This window comes from Tympanuchus pallidicinctus, unplaced genomic scaffold (assembly GCF_026119805.1).
Source record: "Tympanuchus pallidicinctus isolate F22 unplaced genomic scaffold, pur_lepc_1.0 scaffold6, whole genome shotgun sequence".
NCBI classification, from domain to species: domain Eukaryota; kingdom Metazoa; phylum Chordata; class Aves; order Galliformes; family Phasianidae; genus Tympanuchus; species Tympanuchus pallidicinctus.
In genome coordinates, this window is record NW_026294780.1 from 3,803,515 (window position 1) to 3,831,193 (window position 27,679).

The 27,679-nt window shown below is 33.8% G+C and overlaps 1 protein-coding gene across 4 annotated transcripts in view; it reads left to right on the forward strand.

Annotated features, from left to right (window-relative positions):
• The window catches only part of NLGN4X (neuroligin 4 X-linked), a 153,369-nt gene that overhangs the window by 60,541 nt on the left and 65,149 nt on the right, over positions 1-27,679 (forward strand). For 3 of the 4 annotated variants that reach the window (XM_052705749.1, XM_052705750.1, XM_052705751.1), the window contains exon 4: positions 26,059-26,118. The exons of the other annotated variant lie outside the window; for it this stretch is intronic. In XM_052705749.1, coding sequence (XP_052561709.1) covers positions 26,059-26,118 — 60 coding nt within the window. The remainder of the gene's footprint in view (positions 1-26,058; positions 26,119-27,679) is intronic. 4 annotated transcript variants of the gene reach the window in all.

The window sequence follows — 27,679 nt, forward strand, 5'->3', positions numbered from 1 at the left end:
GTTGAAGATGCAGCTTGATCCCTTTTAAAGGCTGGTGAGAGTTTTCCATCTCGGAGAAGATCACTACTACTTCCAATCAGGAAACTTAAGTAGTTCAAGCTAATCCATTTACATGTGCTTTCAGCGCAGGAATTTTGCTGTTATTAGTGAACATCTGTTACCTGGGCAGTTGGAAACTTCTCATGTTTCACTGCAATCTGGAGCATCTTGCATATTCTCACTCAAATTTTTAATTCTCACTCATCTTCACTTATAGTATTACTGAAGATATACTGTAGTTCCTTTTTTTATTGTTGTTTTTCTACAACAACAGTTTTTATACATTACATTTTGTTATGGAAGTGTTAGTAATTCCTGAAGTTTAAACATGTCTGTTATTATATTTTTGCTATTTTGTGGACTTCTTTTTCTTCAAATCACTAGTTGCTTTTCCTATGTGTCTCATAAATTCATCTGCAAATGAAAGTATTGTACTTTATTGCACACAGTGACCATTGGACTACCCGTTCTTCGTTTTTCTGTTTTGTTTCTAACAGTCCACGTGGAGGTTTATCTTAAAAGAAGACTTATCAAGGTTTTTTATCTTTATCACTTCTAACTGTGTATATATCCATTTATGATTAAAACCCTGTATTGATGGGAGGTTTCAGAATCACACTGTATGCTTAAGATTTCACTGGCCTGCTGAAGAAACACAAAATTATGCCTTTACAAGATTGATAACGTCCTTAGTCAACATAAATTATCTTAGTATATCTTAGTTAATTTCTTTTACCTGTTTCTACAAAAATATGCATATAAGTAACTGCAAATAAGTATTTGGAAAAAAAATATAAGTGTCTTTACTGTTGCAAATATCTTCTCTGCAAGAAAATGGCTCCACTTTTGTTGATCGTGTTCAGACAGGCAGGGATTCAAGAATCCTTTATCTGTCTCAGTGCAGTTATAATTTTTCTTCTGTATCAGTTTTGTAGATAAATAGAATATTTCTGACTTTGGAGCTGCCAGCATAGCACATTCATGAGTTGTAAATAGATTTAATTATTTTAAATTAGCAGATTAACTGCCTCAAACCTTGCAGGGGAGCCTCCAAGTTGTATGAAAGTTTAGATAGCTTTTAGTAAAGCCTTTGTGTAATTTAGTTGTTTGTTTGTTTGTTTGTTTTTTCTCTCTGTTATTTTTAATGAGGCATACCTTTGTATTTGTATATTAATAATCTTTTCCTTCTAACCCTTCCTTCCTGACACTCAATTCCTTTCTGCTTACGCAACCACAGAGCATATTATGCTAGTAGTGATAATTTTGTTGAAAATGGCAGAACAAAGCTTAGCTTCACAATAAGTAGAATACAAAATAAAGTCGAGGTAGGTGCTTTGTTTTAAGCATGCATATTTTAAATATTTCATATATTAGAAGCCATAAAGCCTTTTGGATTTATTTTTCAATTTTATGTGCTTACTAGCTGTTCAATTCTTTCAAATACTATTATCCTTTTTTTTTTTCTTTTTTTTTTTCTTTTTTTTTCTTTTTTTTTTCCTTTCCTAGTGATTATTATTTCAGTATTTTATTATTGTGAAATGCAGAATAATTGATCTGGTAGCTATTTTCAATCTCAGTATTTTTTACAGTACCTGTAGAGCTTACATTTTTTAAAATGATGTAAAATTGAAACATGCAGAAAAAGGCTATTTAGAGGCCAGAGACAATGCCTCACTGCACCAGATTGAAAGGACTCATTCTGTTTAGTTTACCAGGAAGAAGATTGTGAGTAATTTGATTACAGTTTTTAAGTGCGTTCATAGGGAGAAAATAGCAAGCACTAAAACCCTCTTAAATCCAACTTGCTAGACAAGCCTAGCAAGAACCAATGTCTGAGATTTCAAAAGTGAGACAACTTCAAATGGGAAATAATCTCTACTTTATATTTTTATTTATTTTGTTTTGCTTGGCTGGCTTTCAGATAATCATTATAAAATTGAAAAGTTATTCTTCATGCTAGGAATGTCTGTCTATGGTGTGAATTAATATAATGCAACTCATTGAGCTTACAGTTTCATGGAAATAATTACAGTTACATGGAAATAATATCAGGAAATTGTCAATATTCATGCAAAACAGAGTAAAATTGATTTGTGTTGATAATAAGCAGATTGCAGCAAAACTCCTGTGGACCATATTTATTTGTGAGCTAAGAACAGCAGTATCATATGAATAGTAACATTAGGTACGCAATAGCTTTCTCTTCTAGATCGCCAATTCAGGCAACAGAGTAAAATATTTTACATAATAATAATTGCAATAATAATAATAATGGAATAAAAATTGTAATTGAAATACTACAGAAGATCTCACAAAAGTGTAATATTTTTCCACACTAAACTGGTCAGTATGTAGTTCAGTTTTGGAAGAAACATCAACTAATTTGTGGGGATGCCAACCTGAAAGCTTGTCAGGGTGATAACATAGTGTAAACATTCTACTTGAATGTTGCAGTTATTTCAAGAGAAATGAAACTGCTGGTCAAATTGGGAGTAAGTGGTGCACTGTTGATTTATAGGAGGCTGCACTGTAGATATGTTAGTTCATACTATGCAGCACCCTTCACTGCTGAGTTTTATCTCTGGATGTAGAATTTGGTATTTCAGCGTTATTCAATAATATATGCCAAAATGTCTGACATTTCTGTAGAATTCTCAGTATTACAAATGATGAATATTTGAAATCCTATTGTAAGCGTGTGCATGAAGACGTAAGTGTAGTAAACTATGGAGGAAAGCTCCATAACAGAGGGTGTTAATACTGCAAGTATCAGTGTGAAACTCAGGGCTGGAGCTGGGGATATGTCTCTCCAGTGTGGGCTTTTCATCACGTCACCTTGCAGATACATGTCCAAGGTACAGCTCAGTGCTTTAGTGTCAGCAATATGTAAGGTTACGATTACAGAGAGAGACTGTGAGGCCAGGATGACTGGCACTGAGAATTATCAAAAGGGCATAGCATGTGGGACTTCAGTGGTCTGAACCCATATGAAAATAACACAGATAAATAAATGGTATATTTCCTCTTGGGAACAGAAAGACAGACACAAGGTGAAGAAAAATTCTTTATCTTAAATACTAGATGTATTTTTCCAATCACCTTGAATTATTTTAAGCAAGTTTAGGTGAGAATACAATGAAATATACATGCTTTATGTATTTTATATATGTACATGTAATTCCTTACCTTCAAAAATAATTCAAGGGCAAAGTTAGAGGTTTTTTTTTTTTTTTTAATGAGGGAAAGAAGGAAACTGATCTACTTCAAGTTGATTTTTCTTGTCCAAAGTAACTAGGAAAAATTATTTAAAGAAGATCAAATGAAAACCTAATTTTTTGTAAATAGTAGTAATTCACTTCAGCAGTTACTAGAAACAGATGTTTTTGTTTGCCATTGTACATGCATTGTATTGTTCAGGTTAAACTGTAACAATGATTAAATATTTGTAATGTTTAATAGAAACAGCTTTTCCTCTACAAAAATATTTTTTCCCTATGTCTGCATTACCACTTGATATAATCAAATTCAATTTAAATTCAAAATTCAAATTCCAAGATCCAAATCCAAGTTCCGAATTCCATCAAATTTCCATATTCCATTTAGATGCCATCAAAAGGATCCATTTGTGAGTTGAAGAAATTCAGTTTGTTTGTGGTTTTAATAAGCTATTTTAATGATCATAAGTACATATATATATATATGTACTTATGATCTTATACTTACATATATATATATATCCACAGCCAACTTTGAAATGCTAGGTGTTTCAATGAATGAATATAATGCAAATGAACTCATCTCGTAGAGAAAAAACCTTGTGAGAATGTCTGTAATTAAATTAGGTAGATTAATATCCAAATTGTGCAGTTCTGTATGGGGAAGTGGGGAACACAGTATATTGCTGCATCCTAACAAAGTGTTGCATCTGCACACAACTTAGTTAAGAGAGATTTGAAATAGTTGTTCTGCTTCCAGTTGCAAGTAAGGCTGTTTGGTGCTAGCTCAGGGCTGTACATGGCAACTTCACATGTCACTGACTGTGAAGTCTGTAAGAGGCTAATTAAAGCTGAAGCTTCTGTGTGCTAATTTGATTTTTACTATTACATTTCAAAGTCTTTTTTCTATCTATTTTACCACTCAGTGATGGAATCTGCACATTTGTTGGGTTTCATCTGTTTATTTGTTTTTGTAAATTTGTTGTGTTTTTGTTTGTTGTTTGTTTTTGGGTGTTGTGTATTGTAGTTTTTTGTTTTTTTTTTTTTTACTAATAGATCTTCAGTCTGAATTTCTGGCTGGATAATAGGAACTGTGTTTCTGAGAGAACTGTAGATGAAAGTTTTATAGCTGAACTGCTGAGCTCATAAATTGTGCCCATCACTGGTAGCATGAATTGCTTCCTGGAGTCGCTTCCTTTCTCTATTGCTCATGGAGACTCTGTTCTTTCTTTTCTTTAGGGGCCTAAGTTAGGTTTTGAAAGTAAAAAGGAATTTTTACAGCTTCTGACACGTATGGATGACTGAGACTTAGTTCTCTGTTTCCTGGTTCTCTGTTCATTATCTAATATTGTAAAAGTTGACTTCTGTGAATAATTACATTGATGACTGATGTCTGGCTATTCAAACTTTTTGTTTGTTTGTTTGTTTGTTTTTTGTGTGTGTCGTATGGGAAGAGAGAAAAAATCCAAAAAATCCAACTTTTAACTATAGATTAACAGATGCATGTAGAACACAACAGAGTAAAGGATTTGTGTAGAGCACAACTATGGAGGAGCTGAAGTTTTGAAATCTGGAGCCTGGACTAACGGTTATTCCTAGTTGTGACATGTAATGAGAATGTTGTCTGCTTGTTATTTTAATTACTCTGTTAATTTTCTTTAGTTTCATAATTCCTTCTCACAAAATTAATACTCTACAGGATTCCAGTTAATTCTAACAGGTTTTGCATGGGCCTGTGTACAGAGGTCTGACTTTCGTTGCTCTTTTTTGCCAATGCCTCTGAATATAGTGTAAAGCAAGGAGATACTTCACTGTGACCATCTATTCTGAAATTTACTGGAATGATTACCATTATTACTCCTGTAGTATTTCTTCTGATACCTTATTTGTTTCCTGTTCAGATCCAGCCTCTTAGGCAATACAACTTTTTCATATGATATGACATGTACCTAGAATATTCAGTCCTTTTCTTCATGATTTACTTGTCCTGGATTTTCAAAAACAAATCTGATAGCAGTTTTTGGCCCGCAACCATGACTCTATATTCAGAGGGAATTCCCAAGGGAAGAAGATTTAAAGTAATGTTTTACAGTGGGATTTGAGGAAGCATGTCAATGAAGGAGAGTAGTTCCAAAGAACTGACATTTCTGTATTTTTATAAGTTTTCAAGGAATAATAAAGGTCCCATCAGGGATTTCAGATAAACACAGTTCATGTCATTAATTGAACCATTAATATAGCTCCTACTGGTAGGGCTTGCAGTCTAATTTCTCTTTCAGTCACATACATCAACTTTGGAAAGAGTCTTTAATTCTGGAACTCTTGAGAGTAACTTGCATGAACAATGATGTAATGTGACTTACGTGGACTTTTGATAGCATGTTCTGATTTTAAAACAACTTCTTCACAGTCCAGTGCCTAGAAAATAATTTTTAATTTGTATTTATCCATAGTTTGAGTGGAGAAACAGAAGTAAGGAGTTAGAACGCAAGATGTACAATATATATTTATAGGCAGTAAATATATATATTTTTCCCTCTTAAGCTCCTAGTGGACCTAAGGTTACAATTTACAATTTTCTGCTAACTTCATGCCTTTCATTATCATTTAAAGGTTTCCATTTGCTGTATGGGTATAAGCAAATGGAGGCTCAATGGATGAGGCAGTACCTCCAATATATGTATGTTTTGTCATTCATTGTTCCTAGAATAAACACTGTAACTGTCCTAATACATCTTCCAGCAAAACTCCTGTTACGCATGGGTATAATGAGGGGAAAGCAAAGACTAAGAATTAAGTAGCCTATTTTCTTCTCTGCTCTCTGTTGATCCTTTTTACGACTTCTATAATCTACAAACAAAGACTCCTGTATACACAATATAGTCCATCTCGGAAAAGAGAGGATATTAAATTTTATGAGGTGAGGAAGAGGGATTTTAATTTAGCAACTTTGTCCTTTTCTAGATCATTTTCCCAAAGCTGCTGAAAGCCTACTTTCTAGCTAATGTTGTATTATTACATCAAATTAATACCATAAAATAGTCTTTATCTTACTCCATCTATACAAATAAATAATGATAATTTATGTGAAAAGAGATTTAATGTTCAGTAGTTTGTAGATATTATTTGTTTTAACCTCTTATATGAAGATGCATTTCTACAAGTACAATAAACAGTAAGGCTATCATGTTTAAAACAGAGATTGGGACTTCAGTTTGATAACGATTAAAATAATGCCAATATAACAGCTTTTCAGTGTCTATTTTGGGAAGGGCATATATTTATTCAGCATACAGAACAATAAATCACATTATGCAAAAAATTTCTGGCGGGGTCATATCTGGTCATGATGAAGAAAGAACATATTGCTTTCAACAAAGATGTAGAAAAATCAGGAATAAATTGTACCAATTAAAGAGATACATAGATGCTTTAACATAAGCTTCAGTTCAAGCATTTAATCAATAAATGCATTTTCCTTTCCTTTAGAGGTTTTACATAATTTAGAAAAGGAGCCTTTTCATCTTACTTAATGTTTATGGGATTCTGACTTGATTCTGAATTTCTTTAGAAGAGAATTGGTATTTACTGGGGTCAGTGATATAAGCAATTTATGTCCAGATCGTGCCTTTGGGCAAAGCCTTGAGTGAGACCAAATGTATAATTAGCATTATCCCAGAAAGAGTCCTGAATGCTACAGTTCCTTCAAGACAACCTGTAAGCTCAGTCTACTTTTTGCTCCCTACTTGCTACAGGGATTCAGTCATTTTAACACAGTAGAGGTAAAAATTGCTTGCTGCTCGAATGCAGCATCTAAAGATTTTATTCTCTGTGTAAGTCTACCCATGTTAATATAATTGCTCTGACTGCATCACTGTATTTATATTACTTTTTTATTGTTGCTCTTTATTTCTATTTTTAGAATGGGCCATTTAAGATGTAACCCTTTCTACTTTTCTTAATGAGAATAAAACTGATTGCAAATTGCCTTAAATTCAAAGGTTCCTTGTGCCTGACATACACATAAAATTTTCTGAAGTACCAGAACTGGTAGATATAAACTGGTATATATAAACTGGTATATATAAATGTATTTGTCTTTTTACTTCAGTCATAGTCAATTACTTTGACATTTCTCGTGTTTTTTAAAGATTCACTAAAGAAAATGCATACTTGATTTGCACTGATACAGTATGTCATTAAAGTAGAAGGACTGGCAATAACACGTGCAGAAATTGTGCATTTTTCTGTTGAAGCTCAGAATCACAGATTTTGGGAAATCAATTGTATTAAAATGCAGAGAGGCTTGTCAGTCCTTGTCATCTGCTCTTATCAGTTGTAGCTTCTGCTTCCTGATGGCAAAATGCGTTCTGATTCTGTTCTTAGACATTGAATTACTGTTTATAATTCTCCAGCAAATTCTTAATCCTTCCTTCTCTGCTAATGACTTCTCACCTGCTTAAATATTTCAAGGAACTGAATAAATTCTTTCCCTATTGAGCTGTGCCAGGCAAGTCATTGTTACGCTTCAAGATAGCAATCGCTGCTTCTGTTAGACAAGCTACTCAGATGACTGTCTCCTAGCCCATTTCAGTCACAGTGTTTTAGCTCAATCAGTTTCAAGAATTGTTCTATGCTCTATGTATTGTTCTATGTTCTATGACACATTTTTAAATGAGATGAAAAAATCACAAGTACAATTGAATTATCTTCCAGCAAGAGGACTGAAATAAATACGTGAAAGAAGGTGCAGAAAGGGGAGGTTTTAGTCCCCGAATAGTAAACTTCCTTAACTAAGAGAATCTCAGAACGATTTGAATTGGAAGAGACCATCTAGTTCTAACCTCCCTGCCATGAACAGGACATGTACTGATAAATCAAGTTGCTCAATGCACCAGTCAACACACCAGTCACTGGTGTGACTGGCCTTGAACATTTCAAAGGACTAGGAATCCGTACTGGGCATCTTGAAGAATTTCTTCCAAGTGTCTAATCTAAATTTGCACTCTTTAGTTTAAAATCATTACTCCTTGTCCTGTTACTACACTTCCTGATAAAGAGGCCCTCCCTATCTTTTCATTATAGCCCACTTAAGTACTGCGAGTCTTCTGTAAGATCTCACCAGAGCTGTCTTTCCCTTACAGAACAACTCCAACTGCTGCTGTCAAGCATAATAGGAATAATAGGGATTGGCATCGGGACTAGATTGAATGGCAAAGAAAGAGCAAAGTGAAACAAAGACTAAGCTTGCTTTTTTGGTATCCTTATTAATATTTACGCTAATGATTACTGTGTATTTGGTATATTTGTCTCTAATCAGATTTGCTGCCCCCAGCTATATGAGTAACCTGCTGGGCAGCAGCAATTTTACTGCTCCAGACTCCATGGGTGCAACTATGAGGCAATTTTGATGCTTTCATGCCAGTGCTTGGAAGTAGTTTTTTCACCTAAAGCCAAAGCTTTGTGTGAAATTACAAGAACATTGCACCACTGACACTCAAAAAAACACTTTTTGCTAAAACTTACTTTAAGGTTCCATTTAGCACATACAATTAAAAACAAAGCAAAAAGAAAACAACAACAAAAAGTAGTACTTTGTACTTTAACAGGAAACATTTACAGTAAGAGTGAAACATCTGACATTTCGCTCTCAATGTACTTGCTTCTACATTTACTGCATAATATGTAGATTGCTACAAGATTACGTTTCCATGGAAACTACAACAGATACAAAGAGCACAATAGCACTATTTGATTGAGCAAATTCTCAGCTACAAAACCCTATTTTTCAGCAGTCACCACCATTAGCTATGCATTTTCACCAGCGATGAACACGAGCCTGCATGACATGCTTTAAAAAATCTGTGTCAGTGGAGGTGAGCCACTATTACTGTCTTTGCAGCTGAAACACACCACCTCACTGTGCTCACATCCACTGTTTGGTCTTCATAAACATACAGCAAACATTGATAAATGTCAATGGGTGCCATTTTTTCCACATGGAGGAATTCAGGACATGCTTTCGACTTATCCTCACCTCCATGTCAGATAATGTTTTGTCAGACTGCCTTTCTGCTGCCATGTGTCACAGAGCAGCAACATGTAGTGGAGTAGAGATTCAAGCTCTGCTGCCATACGACTAACATCCACCAATGATGTGAGCCAGTGTAATAAAACAGGTGACATTGCTTTCAGAGCAGCCCTAATATATTAATGTGAATGGCTGTTCATACCACTGTCAGACGAAGCTTATCTGAATGCTCTAAACACTTGCTCTTATATTTAGAAAATATTTTACTTCCATTTAAAATAAGGAAAACCCAGAAGTACTATAGAAAAACAACAATACGACTTAACACAACCAAATGCCATCTAGCATTTGGCCTCTCTTGGCCATGGTGATCATGTGGAGAGGTCGAAAAACAGTTGACTGAATGCGATGTGTGCATTGCATTGCGACGGGTTATATCACTATTCGTAACATGATGTAACCCAACGCAGCATGATGTAAGCGTCGTGAAACGTTGGAGATTTAGAGAAACGTCAGCATTCCCTTTGTGTCTTTCCAGGAATTATTCTTCTTCCAGGGATATATAACCTATCTCCACTGACAGTCTGTGAAGACTGATTTTGAGAAATCTGGTTCTCATAGGGGACTGATGTGGTCCATCTGTTGAAGGAGGGGAAGAGCATCTTCAGCTGCAGGCATGCCAACACGATGAACAGAGCTCTAAGCTAAAATTTCTGTAGGAGGGATATCTCAATCCACCTGGCTCTTACTGATTTGATTCTGGTGCCAGTAATAGATGTCCTGAGCCATGAAAAGAAGTAGAGATCAGGTGGGTGAGCATACGAAGAGCAGCACAGAGGAATTCCCACCACTTCATCTGAAAAAACATTTTCATCAGGGACCTGACTTAAATGTCTCTGTGCAAATGTGCATAGCGTGGGAAATGAAGAAGAGGAATTAGAGATGTGTGTACATCTGCAGAGCTGTGGGACAACTGCTGTGGTTGTAGTGCTGGGATGGAAAGATACTCGTTTTTTAGGAAGGACACAGGGGAGATTAGGAGGGTCATCACCTTTTAAGTCAATGATCATCTGGAGTGCATAGGAATGGAAGACAATCAGACTAAGTGTTTATTGATAAAGGAAGACAGGGCTAGGAGTCTTCTAAAGGACACCTGATCTAGACAGAGAGGAGCAGCCACACATTCACCAGCCCATGTCCTCATGGGGGTTTTGAACCACCACTATGTCTGCTGGAGGAACAATACAGCAGGGCATAAGCAATCCAGAAGGCTTAAGAATGATTTTTTTACCTTAGCCACACCATTCAAGTCATGGAAGACAGGAGCAGGGAAGGAGGACATGAAGAACTGCCCACTGTAGCAGAGGGTCAGATTTGAGACTAAGGTGCCTGAGAGTATACAAAACCATAAGACCTGATGAGATGCATCTAAGGGACCATAGAGAACTGGCAGATGATATTGCCTAGTCACTGTTCATCATAAAGGAGAAGTCATGGCAGTATGGTAAACTACTGGAAAGAGGGAAAACAAAGTCTTCACTTAAAGAAGAGAAAAAAGAAGGAACTATATGCCAGACAAGTCTCACCTTTGTGCCCAGCAAGATCAGACAGCAGATCCTTCTGGAAGCTGTGGTAAAGTATAGAGAAGAGAAAGATGACTAGTGACAGCCATTGTGGTTTCACTAAAGGCAAATCATACTTGGCAAATTTGGTGGCCTTCCACAATGGAATAACAGAATTAGTGGATAAGAGAAGAGCAACTGACATTATCTATCTGAAATTGTGCAAAGCATATGATGCTGCCCCTCTCAACATCCTTGTCTCTAAATTGGAGAGATGTGGATTTGATGGATAGACCACTTTGTGAATGAGAAATTAGCTGGATGGTCACATTCAAAGACTTGCAGTCAATGACATCATGTCCAGGTGGAGACTAGTGATGAATGGTGTTCTTCAGGGTACTGGGTATCTGGTATTTAGATGGTGGGAAGGGGCACTGGAACAGATTCCTCAGAGAAGTACGGATTCATCCTTGGATGGGACTTTGATAATCTGGCCTAGTGGCAAGTGTCTCTACCCATGATGGGAGCTTGGAACTAGATGATCTTTGAAATCTCTTCCAACTCAAACAATTTTATGATTTTTTTTTTTTTTTAATTGTGGATTTTAACTCACACAATTTAAATACATCTTTATTATTGCAGTTGTATGTAAGAAGGTTGCCAGTCTTGCAGTTTTTCTTGTTTTTTTTTTTTTTGTTTGTTTGTTTTGTTTATTTGTTTTGTTTTGTTTTTAATATTCTTTTACAATTTCATGTAATTTTTACAAGGCCATTTTAATTCTGCTTTATTCAAGGCTACTTTCTGCATTGATCTTTGTGATTTGCCTTGTGCTTCTTTCAGGGCAGATGATTGTGTATGCCTTTAATCACTGTATCTAAACAAAGAACTATGGTTATTAGTGGCCCACATAGTTAACTCTACAAATTTGAATTGTCCTTAAAAAATATTTTGTATTTTATTGTGCTTGCATACAAGTATTTTGTACTTGGCTTTTGTTTTGAGAAAGTGTTTTAAGACAACTGTGAAGCAAGCATTACATTACTTTGTAAAGATGAACGCATCTTGTCCCTTGGCAACACAGGTTTTTTAATGATGCCAAAATTAGAATTGCACTTTGTGCAATAATTAATACAGTAAATTCTAAAGGCAGACTAGAAACAAAACTAAATTTCCTCTTTTTTTTTTTTTTCTTCTTTCTTTCTTTCTTTCTTTTTTTTTTTTTCCCCAGAAAATAGTACTTTAGTGTTTATATTTAGGAGTATATAGTGTGGAAGCTAAACAATAAGGTGACTTCAAATGCCCATTACAACAGAGATATTTCTTCATTATAACTTTGCTTCTCTTTGCTCATTAAATATATATGCACTCACAAAAGAAGGATGATCATTTCCTCTTAGAGACTGTGTTCAAATAGTCAGAAATAAAGGCATTCTATTGTATGCCTAGTGCTTTCATCCTTTGTTGTACTATGGGGACATCAGTGAAAGAGAAGAGCTGCTTCTCTAAGAGATTGAGTCAGAGAAGACTGAAAGGATCATTCCACAATGAGCATGTAAAGCTGGCATCAAGTTTACCTTCCAGGTCTTTGACGTAAACTTAGAGAAACTCATGTGGTGGGAATTCCACATGAGGACTAGAGATAGTAGTAGGTTCTGTCTCCAGTCCTAGTATCAGTCTAGCACCTGCTTTTAGATTCACTGCTGTTACACCTTGAATAACTGTGTTGCTGCTGTGAAAATGAAATTATCTTAGGTTGTGGTTGGACTTGATGATCTTTAAGGTCATTTCCAATGTGAACAATTCTATGATTCTATGATTCCATGCTACCACTAAATCTGAAGTTGAAACTTATACAAAACCACACCCGTATTTTTTATCCTGTTCTCCTCTCTCAAACTGTCTGTGCTCTCATGTACGAGAGTAAGAAATCCTGATGGTGTAAAAGACTTCTGCCACATCTAGCCATCACTGCAGTTTTCTTCCCAGATAGATGATTGATTTATTCTTTGAAACACACAATCCATGATTTCTGCTTTTTATTTTTATTCTTTTTTTTTGAACGTTCAGTCTCTTATTTAAAAAACAAAAAACAAAAATAGTCATAACCATCTCATCTATATTCTATGGAGTAGTTTGTGTCATTAAATGATGCAACATGCTTGAAATTTAATACAGATTGTTTTCGTATTTCTTTGTTTTATGTCTTTACTGCTTATTTAAATAATCTACTTTTATTGTTGAAGAATTGAAGAGGAATAGATTTTATACACGCTAAGTTTGCAGAACATAAATACTTTAAGTGAATAACAACGATGCTAAGTTTGCAGAACATAAATACTTTAAGTGAATAATAATGATATCCCTTTCATTTTTATGTTCTGTAGGTCTGATTAATTTAAATTTCTTTTAATACAAAATCCATTTGTCTTCCAGCAGTTTAGAGTTCTGATGCAAGACTTTCTATTTTGTTATGTTTTGTGTGAAAAGAAAACCTGATGAGAATGTATCATTCCTGATAAGACCTGCTATAACTTGCCATTGTGCATTCATATACAAAATTACTGATGAACAGAATTACTTTATGTTACGCTTTGACATTCTAATGGCTATTCTTGACTATTCTTTTTTTTGTATTTTTTGTTGGTTTTTTTTTTACAATTCTTGTTGCTATGACTAGAGTAACGTGTGAGCATTTTTCCATGGAAGTTGTGAAAAAAGCACACCTACTTTGCAGTTTATCTCAATCTAGGGCAGACATTCTTTCTCCGCACTAACTGTGGAGAATGCCCGTGGTAAATAGATCATATTCTATACATATTTAGATGTAAGTTTGACTTCTTTTCAAAAAATAATACCTTACGTATAATCTCTCATTCATCTTTTAAACCTCTCTTTAAAGATATTTGTATTTCCTCCGGTCATGACTTATGTAGCTCCTGTTGCTGGAAAATACTATACTATTGTTTCCAGATCATTAACAAAATGTTTAACAACATCAGAGAAATTTAGGGAATTTTTCAGTATACCATTAATCTTTTGCTATGTTGAGAAGTGATCTTTGGTTACCATTTAACATAGTCTGTGTACCTTGTTTTTAAACCATGACGTTACTTCAGCCTCTTTTTCTTTGTATCATTATGTTCTTAATATTTTACCATGAAAAGGAGTTTATCAAAAACTTTTTGAAAACCCAGATTTATTTTACCAACATGTTTCTTATATCATTTATTCTATAGGGATACTTAATGATTTCTAGCAGGTTGAAGAGCTATGGTTTTTTTTTTTTTTTTTTTTTTTTTTTTTTTAAATTTAATTTAAAGATACCTGTGCATTATTTTCTATAAGTGTATTTAAATGATTTATGATGCTCTTTTTTGCTTTTTTCCTTAGGCTATAATAACTTTGATTTTCATGATTTTAACACAAATGTTATCTGTTCCTACTGATCTATTATAGTAACTTATTTTAATTAGCCACTGAAACTTTTTTTTTTCTTTTCTGACAGATCAACAGTTTTATTCTTTATAATTTTTAGAGAATACAGTAGTGTTCTATTCTTAATATATCTAGGCACATATGTGCTAGCATTTCCTCTTTTGCCACTTCAATTTTTCAAAATGTGAGTTACTGTAATTTACTTGTATATATCTTAAATTAGTTCAATTAGATAAATTAAGATAATCCTATTGTTTCTTATTAAAATGTGTATCCAGAGAAGAAATAACTGAAGAACAAACTTAAACTAACAAATACAAAATTACAGAAACTGAAATAACATTAATATCATTAATTACAACTAAATTGCCAAAGATGGGCAATAACTGAAGACAGCATGAGATTATTTCAATAGTCTAAGGTAGTAGAGTATGTGTTATGGGTAGCCAAACGTGAAACTAAGGTATAATTAAATGAAAAAAGAAAAAATAAAAGAAAAGAAGCATCATAAAGTAAAACTGTGAAGAGAAGGAACAAAGGCTTGCATCAGTTTAGGAAGCTGTGAAGAAAGTATGGTGCTAGAGGATGCAGTAACATAAAACAAAATGAAGAAATACCTGAAAGAACTTATCAGATGATGTCACATTCTTGGTATGAGCTACTGTTGAGAGAGGGAATGTTATCAACCACTTTAACAGTCTGTTTTGTACCATACTATTTATATTAATGAATTTAGAACTTATTTTCAAAGAAGTTTGAATCAGAAATTAAAAGTTGTTTCTGGAATTGCTGCTTTTTACTACACAGAAATTCATTACAAAGGCAAGAAAGATAACCTGTAGAGATCTGTGAACAGGTATTAAAATGAAATGTGTTAAAGGCAATACAGAACTGAGAATAGTAGTGCACTTTGATCACTAGGTATATTATACCATCAGACTTAAAATGTGGGTGACAGCAAAACGTTAATTAAATGCTGAATTCTAGATAGAACTTCCACAGAATGCCCCATCATACAGTTGTTTTAGAAATAGTTAAACATATTCCAAAACTAATGTGTCATAAATTTTAGAAAATGTGCAAAATGAAAGCACGCCCATAAGTGATGCTATGAGAAGCTTCTGTTAAACTATATTTAAGCATTATTCTGAATGTATGAGGATCTATTACAGAATTTATCTTGAAATTCAACCAAAACACAGAATTTTCACACCTAAAATATTTCAGCCATTTCACAGCTGCTCTTATTTCTGCAGGAAAACAGTAACTGAATTTTCTTCTTTTCTCTTCCTCTAATCTCCGTGTCCAGTTTTACAACAGCTTTCTGGCAATACTCGTGATAGCGTCTGAAAAGCAAAACACAAAGCAATGAAAATACTCAGCCTTTTCCCATGCTGCTAAAAAGTATGAGCATGGCATGTTAAGAGCAGCATGGAAGACTTGGTAAACATCATGGCACACACATACACACACATATACACATACTAATAAAGTGGAGTCTGTGCCAGTGAACTTTATGTCTAGAAAGAACGTTTTGTTGATTTCAAGAGAAAACTAAAGTTTTCTAAACTTTAGTTTCTAAAACTAATACTTGGGGGCATTTGATGAGTTTGTTTTTTTTTTCTTTCACTATTTTGTAGTGTGATACCTTGTTCTTTTTCCCGTCAGTGGTAGGTAAGCTGTCTGTAGTGCTAGGTGTTCTTGTTTCTATAATTGTATTTTAGTACTGATACGAGTGACAGAGTAACAAACACATACAGACAGGTATGGTTTGGACTGCTGTGCCAGTTTTATCTTTAGACACTCTTACTAATTCACTTTGTCAGTGATTCCTACACTTTTATACTTGAATCCAATATCCTTATTTTCTTTGAAGAGGTGGTACGTTTTAAATTGTAAATCACACTGGTTGTGATGAAAAGCATTTAGATCTCTCTTGCAACTGAGTACAGAAGCAGTACTAAGTTCTAACTTTTCCTTTATCATCTGAAATATAGGTGAGACAGTAAAAAATGCCAATGTATGTACAATGATATTCCTTAACAAAACCAAAAGAAGGAAAGATTGATATGCTCTTTTTTATAAGAACTATTCATTTATATTTATCCAAAGAATCATAGAATCATAGGTTTCCAACCAAGGTTGGAAAAGACCTCCGAGATCATCCAGTCCAACTGTCCACCAATACTTCCCAACTAAACCAAATCCCTCAGTACGACATGTAAACATTTCTTGAACACCTCCAGGGACGATGACTCAACCACCTCCCTGGACAGACCATTCCAGTGCTTGACCACACTTTCAGAGAGTAAATTTATCTTGACATCCAACCTGATATTCCCCTGCACGACTTTAAGGCTATTCCCTCTCATCCTGTCACTAGTTACACAGAAGAAGAGACCAAGCCTCTCCACAGCTTCCTTTCATGCAGTTATAGAGAGCTAGAAGGTCTGCTCTGAGCTTCCTCTTCTCCAGACAAAACAATCCCAGTTCTCTGCTCCTCATAAGACCAGTTCTCCAGTTTCCTCACCAGCTTCATTGCCTGTCTCTGAAGGGCCTTGATGACTTTCTTGTAGTGAGATGTCCAAAAACTGAACACAGCACTCGAGGTGCAGCTTCTCCTTTACTGAGTACAGGGGGATGATCACCTTCCTGCTCCTGCTGGCAACACTATTTCTGATACAAGCCAGGATGTCATTGGTCTTCTTAGCTACCTGGGCACACTAATGCCTCATATTCATGCGAGTGTCAGTCAACATCCCTATGCTCTTTTCTTCTACACAGTCTTCCAGTCATTCTGCCCCAAGCCTGTAGCATTGCTACAAGAAACAAAAAGAAGATATGAAATAATTTCTCATTATTACATACAATTACACAATATTACATTATACATGCAATTGCTACATACAATTATACAATATTACATAGTACATGCAATTCTGTATGATTCAAATCATTCCCTTTAAACACAAAATTCAGCTTGTCTCTCTTCAGTCAAAATCGTAAAGTCACATTACATTACACTGATATAATCAACACAATATTATACGTTAACATATAGTACATCTTGTAGTTCTTATACCATACGATAATTTTTTATTTTTTTGCTTTAGTCTAACAAATTTGTCACATAACGATAATTTACAAGCTACTCTGCTTCCTTTCTAAATTTTAAGTAAATCAAGAAAACCAACATTGGAAGTATTAGGCTTCATTTCTGCATTTTAGCATAATAAAAGTAATCTACTCCTTGTTTCACTCTGAAACAATTTCATGGTATTTAGATAAAATTGCACTTTTTATAAGTGGCCAAATATTGAAGATCATAGAATCATAGAATCATAGAATCACCAAGGTTGGAAAAGACCTAAGAGTTCATCCAGTCCAACCGTTCACCTATTCCCAATAGCTCCTACTAAACCATGTCCCTCAACACAACATCCAGCCTTTCCTTGGCTCCCTCAGGGTTGTTGACTCCACCACCTCCCTTGGCAGTCCATTCCAGAATCCTTGAAGAAGGACTTTCAATTTTTGTTGAAAGAAAAAAAAAATATAGAATGCAAGGCTTTCTCCTTTAAATGCATTGTTTCTATATGTTTTATTAAGAAGTTCTGGCAGTCATTATTTCTCTTCATATTTTCTCACAGCTCTAGGGAGACACTAATTTTTATTTGGCAAAGTTGTATATGTTTTCAGTACTAAGTAACAATGAATAAATTGTTCAAATGTTTTCCTTTCCAATTTTTCACACCTATTTTCATCTCTATTCAACTCGAGTGGAAATCTTTTCTACATGTGTGGAATTAGTGGAAGGTGTTAGAATAATTAAATATTTATATTTCAAGTTCAAAAGCTCTAAATGATATCCACTTTAGACCTAGCTTTCCAAGAATTTTTGAGAATATATTATATATTAATTTATACCTTCCTTTTAATATTTTAGTAGTTTGATAGCATAATTGTTTAGTTGGTTTGATTGTGCTAATTCCAGCAGGATTTAATTCATTATTGTGTTTAGATGGAGATATTATAGAAACCTGAGGCAGTACATGCGGCACCACAATATGTACTTTAAAAAGAGCACTGAATGAAGTTTAGCATGTCTCTCCTTTGGATATCTTATACAGACTTTCTTGTAACTAACATATACATGAATCCCAGAGAAAACCTAAGATGTTTGAGACAATTAGAAGTGAATATGGTGTCAAAACTATTCTGTCATATATTACAATGGAATAAAATTCCATTCTCATAGGATCCTGTGAAATAACAAACATAATTATTTCTTGAACTCTCCAGAGGCAGCTGCAAACTGAGCTTGTGCTCAAACTGCAGAATTAAAATAGCTGCATCAATAGATATTCTTAAGATCTGATTATTATCTCTCAGCTTCTGGTGGTGCCTACAGACACCCCAAAGGAGAATTTACACAACTTCACTAGCAGTTGTTAAATGCAATAATATATTATTGGAGTTCAGTTGTGTGCGGAAAGAGTGTAATATTTACCTTCAGTTATTAAAACTGGTTGATATTCACTTTTTTATAACACATCCATTTGCATTTAATTTATATTGGACAAAAGAGTTCCTTTTTATCTCTTAAAGTTATTTACCTATAAGTGATATTATGTTATTCCAACACGACTGAATTATTTCTGCAGAGTCTAGTTACCAACATTAGCTAAAATGTAGTTTCTTCTGAGCTTGGGAAATTTGATTAATAGCAAATGTTAATTTGTGCTTTCAACTTTAGGTGCTGTACATTCTTGGAAATGGACTGTAGTAGAATACTAACAACATTTTGCACCTCTGCAGCTAATTACACTTTGTCCACATTTTACAACTGCTCACTTGCCACTCACTTGTGGTATATTACATATACTTCTGGACAAAATTTGCAATAAGATTTATATATTCTGGAGGGACTTCCTCGATTGTGATCTTTAGTGCAGGCTTAAGTGCAGGCTTATGTTCTTGGTCTTCAGACAGGACTGAAGCCAACTTGATCACGGTCCATAATGGTATTATCTTTTGAGTCAGCAAGACTGCTAATATGCTTAAAACTGCTCATGTTCTTAAGAGTTTTGGCAGCTTAAAGCCAGCTGTTAATTACATTAACAGAAAAGGAAAAGGTGCATATTGAAAGATTTCAATATATTGAACTGTTAGATTTTAGGTTTTGTGATTCAAGAAACTAGTATATATCTGTTTTGAATTGCAAAATGCCTTCACTGGAGAGAAAGGTGAGATAGGTGAGAGCAAATGCTGCGCTGTTACATAGCAATATTGCACACAGCATTTTTACATTCACACCTCATCAGGTGCACCAATTTAGCAGAGAAATGTGAGCTGTTTGAGGTCACTGTCACACTTTCATACAAACTGTGTACCTCTTGATGCTTGTACAGAAAAAAAAAAAAAAAAAAAAAAAAAAAAAAAAAAAAAAAAGTAGTGCTTCTGTCTGAATTAATTTGAATAACTGTATGGTACATTTATGATTTTTAATAGGTGCTTCATTATTCAGTCAGTAAGCACGGCAGGCTCAGTCCAGTCCTCAGTCAGAGTTACAGTGGAAGCACAAGAAACACTCCCCTTATCTTCTGGAGGTCACTGAAAGGATAAGCAGGCTGCACAAAGCCTTCTTTCTTCTCCGCCATTACAGCCAGTTTTGTCAAAACAATATAGTGTATTTAGAAGACTTTAAGTACTAGCTGTGATGTAATTGTGTAACAAATGAGGATAAAGATCCTAGAAAAATATATTACTGAACATATGTAGCTAAGTCATTTCTATGACAGTTATTAATTTTCTAAAATAATAGAGAATTCTATATTAATAATTATCAGGAAAAGTAATAACCTTTAAGTTTGATTTACTAGATAGTTTTTTTAAAGGGTTATTTTCAGTATTTTTTATTCAAAGCATTTTTAATTACAGTGGATTAAAATAAATCTCTTACAGATTTTAAGCATTTCTTTATGTGCCACAATGAATTATTCATGAAAATCTGATGGAAGAGAACTAGGCATAGAAATTTATTAGCACAGAATGAAAGATGAAACTGATTAGTTTCATCATGTTTTTCATAATGAATAAATACAATTTAAATAAATGCAAATATTTTCAGAATAACAAAATAGATTTCTATAGTATTTCTTTTAGTAACTATAATAAATATAAAAAATAAATGCCAGTTTTAAACTATATCATAGACCCATATTTATTAATCTTAAAAGGAATGGCTCACTTTCCTAACATGAAATATACATCAGAAACTCTGGAAACTTTGACAGGTGGAAAAATTTGAATTTTATGTGGAGTAAGTATAAATAGGAATCAGCTGCTAGCATGAATGCAGAATAGTAATGTCTGAGTGAAAGCAAGACAGAAGTTTTTGTAGCAACACAACTCTTCAATAATAATTGTATTTATTAAGTTCATTTTGGTCCGAAACAGTGATCAGAGTCCCATTTCATTTGTACAGATAGTTTGAAGATCTTCTCTATACTGGAATCTGCATAAATACAATTTTTTACAGTGAGATGGATCCAATATAACTCACTGATGTGGAATAAACTTGTAAGGGAAATAACCCCCACGCCAATCAGTCAGAACTAGTTACTAACATTGAATATATAAATAATTATTTATGCAACATTCCTACTTTTGAGAAGTACTTGCCTCCTTTTGTGGAATGTTTTGGAATGGCATAATTGCTCTGTGTGACAATTAGTATATCCCACTGCCCTGCATTAACTTGTTGGAAGATATAGCCTCATTTAAAGAATGCCAATCTTAGTTACTGCCTAATTTAATGCACTTATTGTTGCCCTGGGAAATGGCTTGTGAGAAACACATAATTTTGCACATAGAGGAATCATTATTTCTGTCTTTATTTATGAGGAACAATATTGAGAGTACTGTGATTTGTTAAATATTATGACTTTCATTCTGCTTTCATTCTCTATACATGGAAATGTCAAAGCACAGAGAGATGCAAACAATCTGTCTGAAACAAAAGCAGATGTAATCATGAAGTTGAAAACTGTACACAATGTACAAAGCTGAGTTTATTAGAATTTCATATTTTCATGCAAACCTTTTGCAATCTGTGATTTTGTATCCTTTTCTATAGAAGTCTCTATGGAGATTTGTTATTTGTTCTCTAAAACTGCATTTGAAGGAAGCCTGTGAAACAGCATTTTCTTTCTTTCTTTTCTTTGTAATCTTCACTAATGCCTGAAATGCAAAATTCTGTAAGGAGGAGGAATTTATTTCTGCCCATTCAATTTTGAACATGACACAAAATTGTTATTTAATTCTCTTTTTCTTGAAAATAAATATTTCTTGTCTGTATTGATGCAGCTACACACACTTGCTGAAGTCTGAAAGTCTAGTGATTTTTTTTCAAGTATTGCAGCTGGAGCCATTAAGAAAGTGCTGTATATGAACACAAATTCAATATTATTTATTTATATTTTTTGTTATACTACAATGTGGGAGCTCCAGGGTGTACATATATTCCTTATCCTTCTGATCTCAGAAAGTAAAATCAAATTTCCTAGTTGCTACGCATGTTGACAGCAACAGGTTAAATTTTTGCATGAAAAATAGACAGATTTTCATTTCATTATGCCACCCTTGTGGGGTGAGAGGGCCATAGAATAAACCTGTGTTCCTTCTGGAATTCTGTTAACTATATACAGTTTTTTAATGTATGTCTGCATACAAACTTTTCAAATATATGCATGCATTTATAAACGCTCTTACATATTGGCAGTATTCATTAAATAGACAAAAATTAAAGGATATTGAAATCTAGGTGTTACGAGTGTATGTCTTCATACAAAATCAACAGTCTTTAAAGTAGAGATAGATGAAGAGCTGATTGCCTTTCTTTGAGATCTCTCCTAGTGTACATGATCCACAGACAGATTCTAAGACAGTTTGACAAGCTGTAATTCTCAATAATCTTCTTCCTCCACTTTTATTTGAAATGTCTACATGTCTCTTTTGATCTTTTTTCAGCTGCCAAATGAGACCTTCTTGGTACACTTACAAAGGTAGCTGAAGTTTTGGCCATAGCTGCAAGCCAAGGACTTATGGCTTGTACACTACATGAAAATCAAGATAAAGGCGAAAAAGCAGTCCTGGGAAAAATGCAGAAAATACAGTTCTGCTTTCCTATTGCCCCCTTGAGACAGTAGTGAACTGCTGACTTGAGCTGACTGTAAAACTGTGATAGCTCTCCTGGGATGGGAAACCAAGAGCTTTAGAGATCTATTGAAAGAGCTGCACAAATAGACATATCACATATCACTGAAAGAATGGCAATTAAATCTTGTATTCATCTAGATTGAGCTTGAGCTTTCGAGAAAGTTGAGTAAGTGTATGAAACTGGGAGGCCTAATTAGTATTATTCATAATGTGCTGTGTGATTCCTGAAAACTGAGTGCTTTCTCAAAATTACATGGTGTTAAAAGGTTACCATATGATAGGTGGAACAGTTACATTTAAAATACAAAAAATAAAAAATGCTTCAGCTATCACTGCAGCTATTTTTCTGCTGTCATTAGTCTTCAGAATGGGTACTTGAAATGCATTGGTAAACTGCATGCAGAGGAACTGAATGCATTGCACATATATGATATATATCTGAGAGGAGAAAGATTTAGCACAAATTGCAAATATATTTAGGAAAACCTAAAGCTCCAGAATATCTACTTCTGAATGAGATTCTTATTCATAATAAAAGGGAATGTGAGACAGTGAACTCTTGACTGACTGAGTGGTATGACTTCTTCATTTTCAGTAAAGATATATGGGCATCCATAATTAATCTAATAATACAGGAACAACTTTCATTCATTGATAAGTGAAATTAATTAATTTTGTAAGTTCAATTAGTACAGAATTTCAGAATGAAATACTTTAAAAGAGAGATGCTTGCTGAATTAAAGCTTAAAATTGCATTCCATAAAAAGCTTTTTAAGGAGAAATAAAGTGGCCCAAATGAAATACTGTACAGTTTCATCTAGACTGATTGCTAATACTTTGGAAGTGGCTCACATTTGCAAACATATGTGGTTATAATATCAAAATATATCCCCTCCCTCCCGCCCCCCTGCAAAAAAAAAAAAAAAAAAAAAAAAAAAAAAAAAAAGCAACAATAAGAAATTGGCCAAGCAAATTTCCTTAAAAAAATATATTTGCCGCACTTCAGTGAGGAATTATGCCATGCCTTTTTGGAATTGACATCACTCAACATTTAATATGCAGCGCTCTTACAAATGTAATCTTCTGTGAACATATCTAGGTATCACACCAATATCTCCATATCTGAACAGAGACACTTTTGAAACTTAGTCTTTATTGCACTAGATCATCACTAGTAAGTATCTGCACTCTTCTGTGCTCTTCTGCTGGTTCCAGGATTACTGTTAAGATTTATCATCTATATTTTATGTGGGAAATATTCATTAAACAGATAAATAGTTGTTAATCTGCAGAATAACCAATCCTATAAATCAGTGATAATGCTCATCTATTGTGTGGGAATCCAAAGGTTAAAATTGCTGCAGTGAGTTTTATATTTATATAGGGGAAAAAATACTATCATCACAGCACCCCCCTCAAGAGAAGCCTCAAGGAGGAGGGCTTTCTGGTCTGTAGAGCAAGTACTAAATACTGTTCATCTTGGTGAACTGAATTTTCATCACAGAAGAATCTGTGTCACATTCCCATTCTGTCTCTTTTGATTGAGGACACGAATGCAATTTTACACTAATCATGGGTAGCATGTCTTATTCATTTATTTAGTTAGTTATTCTCCTTCCCCCCTTCCTCCCCTTATCACAGGGGTTAACAGTTTCTTACAGAAGGTTCAGGATAAATTATTCCACATTTTAAAAGAATCAGAAAACTTGGAAAATTCCAAATCTTTCCTACCTGTAATAAAGTTCTGCAAGCTTATATTTTCAAAAAGTCAATATAATTTTTTTCTGAACTGTTCCTAAGTATCTTATGTGTCTTTGATACTTCTGAAATAATTCCAACAATAACACTTTTGTTCTCTTCAAGCAGATTCATACTGATATGGCTTGTATGTGAGTACTGGCTAGTACGCACAATATACGATGTGGTAGGAACACAGAAGCCTCTTTTAGAACATATTGATGTTCTAACATATTGATTAAATGATATCTCAAAAAGAGCAATCCTCACACCAACATCCTGGACAAGAACTTACTTTAAAAAATATACTTCAGTTACTAACAGAAAAATGAAAATGCATTACACAATAGGTAAGGAAACAACATTCCCACTCAATATTCTGTAATTAAATACATTTCAGTTTTATATTAACCTGTTCCAAAAATTGTCCCTCCTGTGTTCAGCCAAATCAGCGAAACATACGCTTTTGCTTTTGAAGGAAAGGGACAGAGTGAAATGACCAACAACTATGTAGAAATCTAAAGCTCATAGTTTAAATATCATATTGTAGCATTGCTGTATATGTGCCATATTTACACTTGGTGTGCAAATTCGAAGTCAATCAAGTTTATTGTTCCTTTTCAGTCTGGCTTGAAAATACAGACCCTAAAAAAGGCAATTAAAAAAAAAAAAAAAAAAAAGGTTGCTAGAATGTTGACTTAGACCACTTTGTTTGCCTAACAGCCATATTTGATTTCTGTACAAAGATAGAAATAGAGCTTCTGATTCATATTTCATTCTTTATTGCATAACATTTATTTTTTATTAATTGCAAAACACTTACTAGCGGAGTAATAACAGCATAATGAAACATAGTATGGAAAGATTAGTGCCATTTCTTTAGTCAGAAAACAGATAAATTGACCAAGGATTGGGATGAGGAAAATGGTTAGGCTTATTTCATCTACCTTCCATAAACACAAGCTACAGTGTGTGTGGATACATGTATGTGTGCCTCAAAAGTGTGTTGTGAAAATATATTAAATACAGATTAAAATTTATTCATTAGCTTTTCTTTTGTAAATAAAAAGCACAAATTATTTCTCATGGTAAGTATCTGTTTTCCATTTCTATGTTTTCGACAGAGTTTGAGTAGCATAATACAAACAAGGGCTACTTTTGGAAAAAAAAAATCATGTCTGGGATTGACTCAATTTTGTGTTTCTTCTTTGTTTTCAGTTTTCTGTTTTGAATATCTTTTTGCTCCCATGAGAAAGAAAACTAAATTTTAAAGAAGTCTACTATGTTTTTTTCTTGGTCCTTTCAAATTGTGTAAGATTTAATGATAATTTTATTTCTATTGGTTTCATTTAAGATTTAGGTTAATTCCTAATAAAGCCTCACAAGAATGAATAAAACATGAAGTCATTGAAGATACTGACTGAAGCCTCTTCAAGGCAACAGAACATAATTAAATCAGTTTCATTTCTTATGTAGAAACCATATTTTCGTAAAATTTTTAATATACCTTTTTGGTTTATATTCTTTTTTAATTGCGCATTAATTTTGCTTTTTTTTTGCAGCAATCACTTTTAACTGAAGTAACTGCATTGTCACAGACTGATACATTTTTTTCAAATATTTTCAATTTGTTCTTCTTGACATTTTATGTTTATGTGCAGTTTGCATCTTTTTTGTTTTTCAAATTCAAATGTAACAGATTTTGATATTTTTGTTACATTTTTTGTTTTTGTACTAGTTGTTTTTTTATTTTTATTTTTGAGAACCTGCTGTTTTTGAATTCTCTTTTTTCCCTTTATTCTCCTCCTCAATATGATCCCAGGAGCCAACACAAAGAAAAGCGCAGATGATATAACCAGTAATGATCGTGGTGAAGATGAAGGTATTTTTTGTTTTTTCAAAGCTCAACCCTGATGCATGAACATAAACTTTTACATTTTTATTATAATAACATTGATTATTATTGTTATTGTTATTACTGTTATTTCAACATGATTTTTAGTCCCTTATTTGCAGAAACACACTTCTGTGTGCTTTTTTATTTTCTTCTTTAGAGGTAACATCAATTGTTTTTCTTCTTAAAATCCAAATTAACATTTAGATAACTGAAATTCCCTTGTAACATAAGTGCAAAGTTTATTCCTAAATGTATGTGAAGTGAGTAACAAGAACACTCTTGAAAATCACATACTTCCCCTCACATATACTTTATTTGGTGAGAAAATGGAATTTAAAAACATGCATGTGCTCTTCTCCCTCTTGCATTTTTTGTAAATTCACCTGTTTGAAATTCATGAAAACAGCTTGCATACATACTTTATTTCATTTCCACTGTTTCCCCAGTGCACTTACTGTACATTAAATGCAGTTGCGTTGTGCTTCATCTTTGGTATTTTAATTTATATATGTTTCTCACACGATGTGGTTTATTTCTAGGATATAAAAGTAAAAGAAGCTGTTGATGTCGCTTTATTGTTTTTTGTTTGTTTGTTTGTTTGTTTTCCCTGCAATCAGCTAGCCTCTGAGATACATTCATTCTGGCTATGACCACATTCCCACTGAAATCAATGACAATCTTTTTCATTGACTTCTTTCTGAGTTGGACTGGATTCCCTGAAAGGAAATAAAGTTCACAATGAAGTACCCCAAAAATGTTTTGCAAGGAAATACTCTTTTTTCTTGCCTTGACACAGAAAAGGCAGGATGCCCTGATATAGAAAGAAGTCATGAAATATTTCTCTATTCTCACCATCCTTTTCATTTATGTTACACTGGCATTTTAGTATACTTTTTGTACTTACAAATTAAGAAAAGTATTTTCAAATTAAATGAGCAGATCACCACCTTAGGGAGTTTGTTGTTCTATTTTTTGCAGTAATGTGTCTCTTTCTCTTTCTTGACCATTCCAAAGTGCCTTTATAGTTTTCTTCAAACTGAAGTTCAAGTGCATTTGAAAAATTTTGCCCTATTGGTTCCCCTTAGAATTGTGCATACTGTGTTGACGTTACTTTTTAATTTCCTCTTGCTTGGGTGTTCAGCTCAATTATAGCTACTCTATCCATGTATGAAATACCACAATAAAAGTCTCTGGTCTTCAATTCACAGTGGTTGTCCTCTACTGCACAACCTTCATTTCTGAATTACACTATTTATTGTAACAAAAAAATGCTCTGCAGACTTCTTCTGTTCTTGTCTGAATTTTGTTCTATTTCTGTTTATAAATGTGTTTCTACATATGCCTTTTCAAAATGACAGTATTGTCATTTGATATAACAGATTCCATGGTCAATTTTTAAGCAAAAGATAAATAGCAAGTGAAAACAAAATTGCTCTTAAAAATTAGGTATTTGATTATGAACAAATAATTCTTTCAGATTTCTTCAAAAGTTATAAAGTGTTAGTATCCAACTTCAGATCCAAACAAAGACTTAGAGTTTAGGAAC